This window comes from Populus alba, chromosome 14 (genome assembly GCF_005239225.2).
Source record: "Populus alba chromosome 14, ASM523922v2, whole genome shotgun sequence".
NCBI classification, from domain to species: Eukaryota; Viridiplantae; Streptophyta; class Magnoliopsida; order Malpighiales; family Salicaceae; genus Populus; species Populus alba.
Genome location: NC_133297.1, coordinates 13,141,196 through 13,155,166, shown reverse-complemented (window position 1 = coordinate 13,155,166; position 13,971 = coordinate 13,141,196). Strand labels below are relative to the sequence as shown.

The 13,971-nt window shown below is 35.5% G+C and overlaps 1 protein-coding gene across 1 annotated transcript; it reads left to right on the top strand.

The window, feature by feature from the left end:
* Window positions 1-1,759: 1,759 nt before the first annotated feature.
* Window positions 1,760-13,771, top strand: LOC118062377 (uncharacterized). The gene is made up of 6 exons (XM_035076139.2): window positions 1,760-2,743; window positions 2,934-3,101; window positions 3,986-5,143; window positions 10,341-11,135; window positions 11,239-11,406; window positions 12,404-13,771. Exons 1-6 carry the CDS (start codon window positions 1,858-1,860, stop codon window positions 13,597-13,599), a joined length of 4,371 nt encoding a protein of 1,456 aa, XP_034932030.2. The 5' UTR covers window positions 1,760-1,857; the 3' UTR covers window positions 13,600-13,771.
* The last annotated feature ends 200 nt before the right edge of the window (window positions 13,772-13,971 follow it).

The following is a 13,971-nucleotide window of genomic DNA, read 5'->3' as shown; positions in this document are numbered from 1 at the left end:
AAATTATTTTTATATTAACACATAAAAAACAATCTAAAAATATATTTAAAAAATTCCAAAATTTAAGAAAACACAGTTTATGTTCCCAAACACTTCAGAAAGAGGAAACATAGTTTTAATTTTATATAATCTATAATCCTCAACATAAACTAAAATTAGCTTTTAAAAGTTCATGCATGGCAAAAACCCGAGGTGTCAAAAATAAACATTTAATATTTATGTTTAATTTATTTGTATAAAACAATAAGTCAGCAAAAACAACATTAATTTGTAATAATTTTTTTAAGCTATGATTTTTAGATATTATGTACCATATGTCAGTATAGAATTATTGTAATTTTTTTTCTAGTTTTTTAGAAGATTTAGAAAATAAATAAATGATATGTTTGTTGCCTTATATAATGGATGTTTCACGTTTGTTAGATTGCGGTGAAGCTTTTTTCTTTATTTTTTTTTAAGAAATTGGTTAAAAATAATCATTTTTTTTTCTTTAAAATGGCCTGCACCGTTGATTTGTAGTGCTAAATTGCCAATTCATTTTTTGAACTGTTGTCAATTGGAGAAATAGGGAGAGATAATCCTCGCAACGTTAATTAGACATTTTTTCACAAAACAAAACTTAATATAATATTTCGATTAGTTCATCTACATTTTTTTTTAATTTTTTTATTAATTAAAAACCAATCAGAGCTCCTGAACGTGAAACGCCATCGTCTCTTCAAATTTAAGAGCAGGTAACCTCGGATTTATGCTACGGTTGATGTAGATCGAGTACATGAACTTGATAGGTTGTTTCATACTGTTTTTTTTTTTTCGGTTTTCATGGTTAAAAAAAATATTTTGTTGGTTTTTAATTTTATAATGAAGAATTTAGTTTGGTTATTTAAAAAATGGTTAAATATAAGAGGATGAAAAGTAAAAGTAAGTTGAAATGATAACTTTTGATTTAAAAAGAATTATTCTCTTTACATTACTACTATCTTTCAGGTTACCTAGTCTCTTAAAAAACACCCTGCTATAGATTGTTTCTCTGCAAGAATTTTTGTTTGTGGGAAATTAACAAAGGTTCAATAGCTAATTAACAATTGTTCCTTCCCCCTTTAGTTTTTTTTTTTTTTTTTAAATTAATTTTGATTTTGATTTAAAAGGGGTTTGTGTCATGCGTGAGATAATTCGTCGTTTCACCAGCGTTTGATTAACGGCAGACAGCTACTAGTACACAAACCTCTGCCACACGGGAAGGTGCAAGGAAACTCCACAAGTGGGCCCCGCAGGATTAGACTGTGAAGGTGGAATCTAGCTGACTTTAAACGGTTACCTCTCAAGTGAAGGTCGCACATCCACTCTATTTGCCATGCAATTTCTTGAAATCAATTGCCTCCCCGTTTGATTTACGGCAGGCGGCTACCCATACACAAATCTCTGTCAAGTAGCAAGTGCAAGTAAATTTGCTGACTAAAATCAAATGATGGATTTGACTGAGAATTCATTCCTACGTCGAGGTTCTAATTGAGATAAGAAAAATCGAGGAACTAATTGAAACAGACCTCAAATTTTGGGGATTTTATAATGAGATTTCTCAAGGAAAAAATGTCCCGACTCTTCCATATTCAAAATTAGGGGGCTTGACTTAGTCGAGTAAAAAGGCCTCGATTCTAGTAAGTTCTTGCTTGCAAGTCCTCTACCACACGCTCTTTTAGATACTCAGTCACGTATAATCCCAACTGGCATTCAAGCCTAATAATTTGGTCTTCCATCTACCAATATCGTGGTAATTTGCTTTATAAAAAAGGCTAGCTGCCACAGTGAGTTTTGCACCACCCGACTCCATTCTAATTAAACAGAAAAGTAGCTGTCATGAGAATTCGAGGAATGGCCTTACAGTTCACAATAACAGGAGTAGTGTTGTTAGCAGCAGTTACAGCAGCAACAGGGTTTCCTATAGCGAAGCATGGATGCCAAGAAGATAGATGTGGGAATGTTAGTATCCCATATCCATTTGGCACGGGAGAAGATTGCTACTACGACTCTAAGTTCCTCATAACTTGCAACCATACTTTCAACCCTCCAAAAGCGTTTATAGGAAATGGTAGCTTAGAGGTCACAGAAATAACCCTTGATGGGAAGCTACGCATCATGCATTATATAGCTAAGGATTGCTATAATCAGGCAGGTGCACGAATATCGAGAAACAGTCCCTGGATAAACCTATCCATCAAAGGTCCATACGTTGTTTCTGACACTGACAATATGTTCGTCGGTATCGGCTGTGATACTGTAGCTAAACTGCGAGGTACACGAGAAAACATGAGTGATACATACCTGGTAGGATGCATTTCCGAATGTAGCAACAAACAATATGTACCAAACACATGCTCCGGAATTGGTTGCTGCCAAACCTCCATTGCCAAAGGAATTAAGCACTTCGACCTGAGCCTGTATAGTTACATGAATCATACGGGAATCTGGGAATTCAATCCTTGTAGCTTTGCCTTCATGATTGAAGAAAAGCAGTTCAGCTTTTTTCCAAGTAACCTGTCGGATTTGAAGAAAGTAGAGAAGCTTCCTCTTATAGTGGATTGGAGTATTGGGCGCAATAAATGCGAAACCTTGGAAAAGAACAGGATGTCTAATGCATGTCAAGGACAGAGCAAATGTCATGACCCTGAAAATGGGTCTGGGTACATTTGCAAATGCTTAGATGGCTATCAAGGAAATCCATACCTCCCAAATGGTTGCCAAAGTATGCATTTCTTTTTCTTAATTTTATCCCTTTTTTATATAATTTTTTACTTACATAAAGAGAAAGTTAAATTATTTGTAATTGATTTCGAGGAGATCTCTAATCTTATTTTTTCGAGATTGGATTACCTGAAATTATGAGAATTTACTATAGTTTTACGTAAAGGCTTCTCTTTATGATGCTTCTGCAGACATTAATGAATGTTCAGATCCAAAAGTAGCCCACAATTGCAGCCACGCATGCATCGACACCGAAGGGAATTATACATGTTCTTGCCCCAAGGGGTACCATGGAGATGGGAGAATAGATGGAGAACTCTGCATCCGCAATCGATCTTCAGTGATTCAGGTCGCTGTCGGTAAGTTCGTATATCATCCTCTTCATTTTCAATCCCGATGTTCATGTACATACTATTTTGTATGGATCTTTCATGTGCCATTAAAGGTAACTGTTTGTTTTTTTTTGTTTTCTCATTTTTTATTTGGATAGGATATATACATGTGCCAATTTTTAGTTCTTGTTATTTAGACGAGGCTGTGATGGGCAGTATTATTAAACCTATATCACAGTCCCTACTTCTAGTTCATCCTAATACTTGGTTCCCTCCATCAGAGACCTGAGTTTAATACTCATACTGGCCTCTTGTAGCAGGAATTGAGTTTAGATTTTTGTTAAATTTCTTTTCAGGATTCTTACATTTTCAAAGTAAATACTGAAATTCATGCAGTTGTTTAGAAGTATTGTGATAAATGCTTGACCGGATGTCAGAGCTTTGGCTAGAATTTATTTTATCAATAAAATTTGAAGTGGCTGGCGATGCAAAAGTGACTTGAAATATCCAGGCACTATTCTAGATTTATTTCATCTCAAATTTGCAGCCCTTGGTATTTCAGAAAACAAAACTGAGAGGAATCTAATTTGTTCCATATAAACTCTGGAACTTCAAAGCCCACAACGTTTCAAAGTCAAATCCACTACAAATGTACTCGTTTAATTTATTCTATATTGCCGCGGGATCATTTCAACCAGAACTTGTTGATGAGAAATTTTCTCTCTCAACATTGTATACATGATTTCAAATATTTCTTATTAAATCGAAAGGTTTACTCGCTAAACAGAAACAAAAAATTGCAACAATTCCCCCTATGATCTCAACCCCATTCGGGTATACTTGCCCAATTTGGACGAATTTTCATATCTGCAATGTACATAATTAATGTTTCAACATCCTTGTACATGTAGGAATTGGAGTGGGACTGACATCTTTGTTGATGGGAATTACTTGGCTGTACTGGGGATACAATAAATGGAAGCTAATGAAGCTCAAAGAGAAATTCTTTAGGCAAAATGGTGGTCTAATGCTGGAGCAGCAGCTATCAAGAAGGGAAGGACCCGTTACAGAAACGGCAAAAATCTTTTCAGCCGCAGAACTCGAGAAAGCCACTGACAAGTACCATGAAAGTAGAATTCTTGGCCGTGGAGGTTTTGGTACAGTTTACAAGGGAACTTTAACAGATGGAAGAACTGTTGCAATCAAGAAGTCCAAAACAATCGATCAAAGCCAAATCGAGCAGTTTATCAATGAGGTGGTTGTTCTTTACCAAATCAATCACAGGAATGTGGTGAAGCTTCTAGGATGTTGCTTGGAGACAGAAGTCCCATTACTAGTTTATGAATATGTTGCAAATGGCACCCTCTATGACCACATTCACGACAGGAGTAAGGTGTCGGCCCTCACCTGGGAAATCCGTTTAAAGATAGCTTCTGAAACTGCAGGTGTTCTATCATATTTGCATTCCGCGGCTTCTGTGCCAATCATTCATAGGGATGTGAAGTCTACAAACATACTCCTGGACAACAGTTACACGGCAAAAGTGTCAGATTTTGGCACTTCTAGGTTAATTCCGTTGGATCAAGTTGAATTGTCAACGATGGTGCAGGGTACTCTAGGATACTTAGACCCTGAGTACTTGCACACAAGCCAACTGACGGACAAGAGTGATGTTTACAGTTTTGGAGTGGTTCTTGTGGAACTACTAACTGGGATGAAGGCAATTTCCTTCCATAAGCCTGAGGGGGAGAGGAATTTATCATCGTATTTTCTTTGTGCACTGAAAGAAGATCGCCTGGTCCATATTCTTCAGGATAGCATGGTGAACCAGGATAATATTAGGCAGCTGAAGGGAGTTGCCAACATTGCAAAGAAGTGCTTAAGAGTAAAAGGAGAGGAAAGACCCAACATGAAGAATGTAGCAATGGAATTAGAGGGGCTAAGAACATCTGCAAAACATCCTTGGACTAATGACGAATCAAATGTAGAAGAGACAGAGTACCTGCTTGGTAAATCAGTGGAAACTGCTCGTTCTGAGAAAATGGCTGGTACAAGTGCTGGATATCACAGTTTACAGAATTATTTAATGCAATCACTAGATGGTGGCAGATGAACATTTTATTCTAGTGTCACAGCTTCGCTTGATAGTTTTCTTTGAATAATAGCTTGCCATCTGTGTATGGTAATGCATTTCTTTTCTTTTCTATATTTCTGTCCAGTTCTGTTTTTGTTATAGTGGTCCTGTAATTTTAAAAGACAACGAATTTCTGACATTATGTCCAATATTCAACCCGCATTAAAACTCTTTATCCTACCTCCATTTTGCAATGTAATATTCCAGGTGATCTCCTTCTGAAAGCAAATAAATTTCTGGGCACACATTCTGGTGCATGCCATTTTACCACTGAACATATTCCTTTCTTCTTGAGAACACATGCAAGCTTAGGAGCTGTTAATAATCCAATACTGACTCGTTTTTCCAACATGTTCTTTCTTTATTAGATATTACCTCTATAAGAGCATAATAACGTTTCGCGGCCTGATGCGACCATGAGCTTAAAATCTATGAGTTACCCATGCTCGTTGACAAGGACTGCGATTATATGTCTCTGGGAAGGAAATGTTTATTGTCGCCCCGATATTTAGACAACCACAAAAAAAAGAAATTCGTAAAGGGACAATCATTATTCAATTTTTCTTGTCGGTGAAAACTAAAAACCAATCTAACGGCGATCATAATAGTTCTTAATAAAGAAATTGATTCCACACACACACACATATAGAGTAATGAATATCTGAATAGATACCAGATGTATAACCCAATAAATAATAGATAAAGTATGAACATAGCACCTTGTTAAAACCCAATTTATGCCCATAATCAAATATACTAAATTTGGACCTTAGGTCTAAAGCCACCTTGTCAATTCCAAGATAACAAAATTAAAGTTTAAAAACCATTAAAAGAATAAAAAATAATGAGGACATGAGCCCTATGTCCTTGTGCATCTATCACATCATGTATTTAAAAATAAAATTGAACCGCTCGACCTCTATTTTTTTTCCCTAAAAGATCTGCAAGAAGGACTTTATTAGTGGCATAACAAAAAAAAAATCAAATAATAACAATACCAAAAAAATCTAGAAAAAATAAAACAATCTTATATAAAAAAGAAAGAGCATCTTCCTAGCTTCCCAGAGCAATCTTTGGTTAGTGTTAAAGCTTTTTTAATAATTTCTATTACATATAGTTCTAGATTTATTATATTAAATACAAGCATCAACATTTCCTTTCAAACTAAAGTTTATTAGGATTAAGAAAAAAATTGAATGAATCTTAATTATCTTTGGTTAAAGTTTAGTAGCGATTATTTTTTAAAATATTTTTTTATTAAAAAATATATTAAAATAATTTTTTTACTATTTTAAATATTAATAAATCAAAATAATATAAAAACACTAAAAATTATATATATATATATATATAAATTTTAATGAGAGGATTATAGATTATATAAAATTAAAACCATATTTGCTTTTTTTGAAGTGTTTGGAAATATGACGCAAACCATATTTTTTTCAATTTTTGAAAAAAAAATTGTTAAATTTTTTTATATATTTTCAGATCGTTTTAATATATTAATGTTAAAAATAATTTTTAAAAAATAAAGTAAAAAAATGAAAGGCAACCGTCTCTTTAAATTGAGTAGGTAACCTCCGATTTATGCTTCGGTTGATGTAGATCTTGTAAGAAACCCGTCCAGTCGAAACTATTTGCTTATTAGTCTAAAAAGATTTTTGAATTCGTTACTTAGTTTTAGGTTATCAGCGTGGTGAGATTCTGAATGTTGCACTGTTAAATAACAGCAAGTTGGGAAACGAAGGCAAACCTCAAGAAACGAAGATATGTTTAATCCATGGAGCTTAATCCATGCAAATTGACTCCACCATCGCTGCTTTGTTAACTCTTCATAACTGATAATTTGCTGGGTTTTATTTTATTTTTTATCAGTCGCTTAATTTTAACGTTACTGCTTCAATTCACTCTGTCAAAAGCCTGGGTCTTCTACTATGGTCTTTGAATGAATGAGTTTAGTTCTTGACTTTGCCGTATCTGATATGACGGCGGCTCTTAAAAATAGTCCTTGATTATTTGTAAGAAATAAATTTATGATATCTTTTTTTTTTAGAAAAAATATTTTATTAGATGATTCGTCTTTACCTAAGTATTATAGTCACTAGAAATTATAACTAGTCAACAAAAATTTTATAATACGTAACTGGTTATATAAAAAAAAAGATATTATCACCATTTAAACGTTTTGCCTAAAGCAGACTGCATTGCTGTTTTTGTCTTAAATTACTAAATATTTATTCGCTTATGCTATGATGATTTGTTTATAATATTCCTGACTCTGACGCTAGTGAATATTCGATCTCGAATAATTTTAACTCTGGCATTGGTAAAAATTCCAACTCTAGCGTTGGTAAAAATTCATAGCTACAAAAAAACAGTATATATATATATATATATATATATATATATATATATATATATTATTCTTGATCTTGATATAGTAAATAAATTGACAAAAATAAAATTTTTCTAAGACATGCAAAATTTTTATTTCTTACACTTTCTATTTTTTATTTTTTGTTTTGGGGATTGAGTTGGACCCAGCTGATCCGGTTGGGTCACTGGTCAAGACCAGTGTTAACGCCTGCCTAATGAATTATAATTCACTTGTTACTGTAGCAGTGAATTAAAATGCAAAGGAGAGAAGATGACTTACCTGTGGTCTGCTGCTCCTGAAGATGAAGACGCTGCTCCTGAAGATGAAGATGAAGATGAAGCCGGTTCTCTCGGGTGGTTCTTCTTTTTCTAGTCACTGTTCGTCCTCCATTTTTCTGTGGTTCTTGGTCTGTTCCTCGATTTTTTTTTCAGTTCTTCCTCTGTCTCTGTTTTCTGTCCCTAGTGCTGGAGATGGTTAAGGCAATGGTCCCATCCCTGTATAATCTCTGTCTCTGCTCCTGCTTGCGGCCCGTTTGCGTTTCCAGGTCTCCTCGGTTTCCTTCGTTCCTCCTTGTTCGTCTCTGCTTTTTTTTTTTTTTTGCTGTCTATTTGTTTTCTTTTCTCTGTTTCTCGCCCTGTCGTGTTCGTTCCCCCAGTGCTCTCCCCTGTCTTTTTCTATTTCGGTTCGTGCTCTACCCCTGTGGTGTTCGTTCTTCCCGGTCCTCTGGGTTCTATCTCTGGTTTTCTTATGATTTTTCTCAACTTGGGAGCCCTTTTTGACCCCCTGTTTGCGTCTATGCTTCTCAGTTTTCTCCCCGCCCTTTTCTCCGTCTGTATTTTTTCTTTTTTTTCAGTTCCTTTCCCCCCTTTCAGTCCCCAGTTTTTCTTCCTTTTCCTTCCTCCCCTGCGTTCTTTGTTTTCTCTGGCTTTATAGCCACAGAATGCCACCGTTACCAGGTAATAAATCGACTGTTATTGCAGGAGTAATGGCGATGCATCCGTTTTTGTACGGTCAAGTGAAGAAGAAGATGAACAGTGTTGATGGACATGGCTAATGCATTTTGATCCTTGACATTTTGAATGTTGGCAGTCCAGTCATTGGGTAAATTGTAATTGAACCCCTGATCTCAGCGCCATTTACACATTGGTCCTTGGGTTTTAATTTCTTGCAAATTGGACCAGAATCAGCCCTATACTTTGATAATTTTTCAATTAAGCCCCTGATTTCATTAATTAAATTAATACCAATCTCAATTAAGTCTAAAAACTTATCAATTCTCCAATTAAACCCTTGATTGGATTAATTAAATCAATTTCAAACTTATTCAAAGTCTCAAAACTTATCAATTTTCAATTAAACCCTTAACTTGATTAATTAAACTAGTGAAGAGTTTAATTAAATTTTTAAACTTTTAATTATGTTTTTCTTAATCCAAATTTTACTTCATTCTTCAATTATTTTATTTTTACTTGTTTTTCATTATTTTTTTAATAAATAAAATAATTAAAATAAAAAATTATTTCATGACAGACTTTGCAGAGAAGAATTTAGTTTGGTCGTTTACAAAAGGATTAAATATGAGAGTACGAAAAGTAAAAGTAAGTTGAAATGACAACTTTTTATTTAAAAAGAAAAAAACTTTTCCTTTTCACATTTACTTTCTTTCAGGCTACCATATCCTCGATAAAAGCACCCTACTAGAGATTGTTTCTCAACTTTTTTTTAAGAATCTATTCGCTTTTGTTGATTGTGAGAGATTAGCAAAGGTTCAATGGCCAAGTAACAAGTGTTCCTTTGGGCTCAAACAACCTCCCTTCCCCCTTTGCTTTTTTTTTTTTTAATATTAATTTTGATTTTGATTTTGATTTTGATTTTGATTTTTAATTTCAAAGGAGTTTGTGTCACGCGTGAGATAATTCGTTGTTTCACCAGCGTATGTATGATTTTCGGCAGACAGCAAGTAGGACACAAACCTCTCCCACACGGCAGGTGCAAGTAAATTCCACAAGTGGGCCCCGCAGCATTAGACTGCGAAGGTGGAATCTAGCTGACTTTAAAAGGTTCCAATCAAGTCAAGGTCGCCCATCCACTCTATGTGCCATGCAATTTCTTGAAATCAGTTTGCCATGATATTTCTTGAAATTAAGAAGACACGAGGACCTAAGTGAAATTAACCTCACAGTTTGGGGATTTTTTAATGAGATTTTCCGAGGAAAAAATGTACTGACATTTCCATATTCAAAATTAGGCGGCTTGACTTAGAAGAGAATTATACTGCAGCAGTTATTTTTTAAAGTTTTTTTATTTAAAAATCTATTAAAATAATGATTTTTTATTTTTTTTAAAAATTATTTTTAATATTAACATTTTAAAATAATTTTAAAAAAATACTAAAAAAATAATGTAAAATAAAAAAAAATTCAATTTATTTTAAGAACACTTTTAAAACATAAAGAAATAATAGAATGAAAAAGCTTCGATTCTAGTAAGTTCTTGCTTGCAAGTCCTCTAGTGAGTCACGTCTATCCCAACTGGCATTCAAGCCTAATAATTTGGTCTTCCATCGACCAATATCGTGGTAATTTGCTTTATAAAAAAGGCTAGCTGCCATAGAGAGTTTTGTACCACCCGACTCCATTCCAAGTAAACAGAAAAGTAGCTGTCGTGGGAATTCGAGGAATGGCCTTACAGTTCACAATAACAGGAGTAGTGCTGTTAGCAGCAGTGACAGCAGCAACAGGGTTTCCTATAGCGAAGCCTGGATGCCATGATAGGTGTGGGAATGTTAGTATCCCATATCCATTTGGCACCAGAAAAGATTGCTACCACGACCCTCAGTTCCTCATAACTTGCAACCATTCTTTCAATCCCCCGAAAGCATTTCTCAACACAAGTACTATAAACGTAACGGAAATAACACTCGAAGGAAAGCTGCATATCTTGAAATACATAGCCAAGGATTGCTATAATGCATCAGGACGAACTCTCAGAAAAATACCCTTATTTAGGCTCGCCGGCAATTTCATTATCTCTGATGCTGACAATTTGTTCGTGTCCATTGGTTGCGATACTGTGGCATCCCTCACTGGCAATTTGAAAGCAGCTGGTAGTACTGAAAACGAATACGAGGTAGGATGCATGTCCTTATGTAGCAGCTTAAAATATGTACCAAATGATACATGCTCTGGCATAGGTTGCTGTCAAACATCCCTTGCCAAGGGAGTAAATCACTTTAACTTAAAAGTTTCTAGCCAGAAAAATCATAGTGGTATCTTGAACTTCAGCTCCTGCAGCTATGCTTTCGTTATTGAAAAAAAGAAGTTCAATTTTTCTAGAAGGTATCTTTGGGATCTGAAGAACGTTGACAAGCTTCCTATGGTACTTGACTGGAGTATAGGGAATAATAGCTGCGCCGAAGTAAAAAAGAGTACCAAGAATGCATGTCAAGGAAACAGCACTTGTTATGATCCTGACAGTGGATATGGGTACCTCTGCAGGTGCTTGGACGGGTACCGTGGAAACCCATACCTCCCTAATGGTTGCCTAGGTATTTATTTACTGTCTCTAATCTGTTTCTTTTTTCTTCCCTCTCAAATTAGAAAGCTTACTGAGGCTTCTTACTAATTTGCAATGTTTCTGTTCTTTTCCAGACATCGATGAATGTACAGATGCAACTGTAAACAACAATTGCACACATATTTGTACTAACTCGCAAGGAAATTATACATGCTCTTGCCCCAAGGGGTACCATGGTGACGGAAGAAAAAATGGCGAAGGCTGTATCCGCCATCGGTCACTGGTGATTGAGGTTGCTGTCGGTAAGTTCGTATATAATGTTTGTTTTCAATCCCAATGTTCATGTACATACTATTGTGCATAGATCTTTCATGTGCCATTAAAGGTAACTGTTTGTTTTTTTTGGTTTCTCATTTTTTATTTGGATAGGATATATACATGTGCTCTTTTTTAGTTTTTTTTTTTATTATTATTAACATTGATTTCCAGGCCAGCTTGCATTCATATTGAATATGCGCTCTTGCTTGTAAATTTTTAGTTATTGTTATTTAGATAAGGCTGTGATGGTCAGTAATCAGTATTATTAAAACTCTATCGCAGTACTACTTCTAGTTCAACCTGAGCTTAGACGCCTGAATCTAATACTTGGTTCCCTCCATCAATCAGAGACCTAAGTTTAATACTCATTCTGGCTTCTTGTAGCAGGAATTGAGTGTAGATTTTTGTTAATTTGCTTTCCAGGATCCTTACATTTTCAAAGTATATACTGAAATTCATGCAGTTAGTATTGTGATAAATACTTGACCGGATGTTAGAGCATTGGCTAGAATTTATTTTATCAATAAATTTGAAGTAGCTGGTGATGCAAAAGTGACTTGAAATATTCAGACACTATTCTAGATTTATTTCGTCTCAGATTTGCAGCCCTTGGTATTTCAGAAAAAAAAACTGAGAGGAATCTAATTCGATCCATATAAACTCTGGAACTTCAAAACCCACAACGTTTCAAAGTCAAATCCACTACAATCGTACTCGTTTTTAATTTATTCTATATAGCCGCGGGATCATTCCAACCAGAACTTCTTGATGAGAAATTTTCTCTCTCCACCTTTTAAACATGATTTCAAATATTTCTTATTAAATCGAAAGGTTTCCTCGCTAAACAGAAGCAAAAAATTGAAATAATTCCCCCTATGATCTTAACCATTCGGGTATACTTGCTCAATTTGGACGAATTTTCATATCTGCAATGTACATAATTAATTACAAATTAATGTTTCAACATCCTTGTACATGCAGGAATTGTAGTGGGGCTGACATCTTTGTTGATGGGAATTACTTGGCTGTACTGGGGATACAATAAATGGAAGTTAATGAAGCTCAAAGAGAAGTTCTTTAGGCAAAATGGTGGTCTAATGTTGGAGCAGCAGCTATCAAGAAGGGAAGGACCCGTTACAGAAACGGCAAAAATCTTTTCAGCTGAAGAACTCGAGAAAGCCACCGACAAGTACCATGAAAGTAGAATTCTTGGCCGTGGAGGTTATGGTACAGTTTACAAGGGAACTTTAACAGATGGAAGAACTGTTGCAATCAAGAAGTCCAAAACAATCGATCAAAGCCAAATCGAGCAGTTTATCAATGAGGTGGTTGTTCTTTACCAAATCAATCACAGGAATGTGGTGAAGCTTCTGGGATGTTGCTTGGAGACAGAAGTCCCATTACTAGTTTATGAATATGTTGCAAATGGCACCCTCTATGACCACATTCACGACAGGAGTAAGGTGTCGGCCCTCACCTGGGAAATCCGTTTAAAGATAGCTTCTGAAACTGCAGGTGTTCTATCATATTTGCATTCCGCGGCTTCTGTGCCAATCATTCATAGGGATGTCAAGTCTACAAACATACTCCTGGACAACAGTTACACGGCAAAAGTGTCAGATTTTGGCACTTCTAGGTTAATTCCGTTGGATCAAGTTGAATTGTCAACGATGGTGCGAGGTACTCTAGGATACTTAGACCCTGAGTACTTGCACACAAGCCAACTGACGGACAAGAGTGATGTTTACAGTTTTGGAGTGGTTCTTGTGGAACTACTAACTGGGATGAAGGCAATTTCCTTCCATAAGCCTGAGGGGGAGAGGAATTTATCATCGTATTTTCTTTGTGCACTGAAAGAAGATCGCCTGGTCCATATTCTTCAGGATAGCATGGTGAACCAGGATAATATTAGGCAGCTGAAGGTAGTTGCCAACATTGCAAGGAAGTGCTTAAGAGTAAAAGGAGAGGAAAGACCCAACATGAAGAATGTAGCAATGGAATTAGAGGGGCTAAGAGCATCTGCAAAACATCCTTGGACAAATGACGAATCATATGTAGAAGAGACAGAGGACTTGCTTGGAGAATCAGTGGAAACTGTTCGTTCTGAGGAAATGGCTGGTACAAGTGCTGGATATCACAGTTTATATATAATGCAATCACAAGGAGATGGCAGATGAAGATTTTATTCTAGGTTCACAGCTTCGCTTGATAGTTTGCTTTGAATAATAGCTAGCGCCATGGCAATGCTTATCTTTTCTATATTTCAGTTCTTTTCTATGTAATTTTAAAAGACGAAGAATTTCTGATAGTATGTCCAATATTCAACCCGCATTGAAACTCCTTATCCTATCTCCATTTTGCAATGTAATATCCCAGGTGATCTCCTTCTGAAAGCAAAAAAATTGCTGGACAAACATTCTGGTGTATGCCATTTCCTATACAGGCAACACGCTATCATATTCCTTTCTTCTTGAGAACACATGTAAAAGCTTCGGAGCTGTTAATAATCCAATACGGACTCGTTTTTCCAACACACTCTTTCTTCATTA

Coding starts and splice junctions, on each gene's coding strand:
- LOC118062377 (XM_035076139.2), top strand. CDS start 1,858: ATGAGAATTCGAGGAATGGCCTTACAGTTCACAATAACAGGAGTAGTG. Junction 2,744..2,933: donor CCTCCCAAATGGTTGCCAAA/GTATGCATTTCT, acceptor ATGCTTCTGCAG/ACATTAATGAATGTTCAGAT. Junction 11,136..11,238: donor CCTCCCTAATGGTTGCCTAG/GTATTTATTTAC, acceptor GTTCTTTTCCAG/ACATCGATGAATGTACAGAT.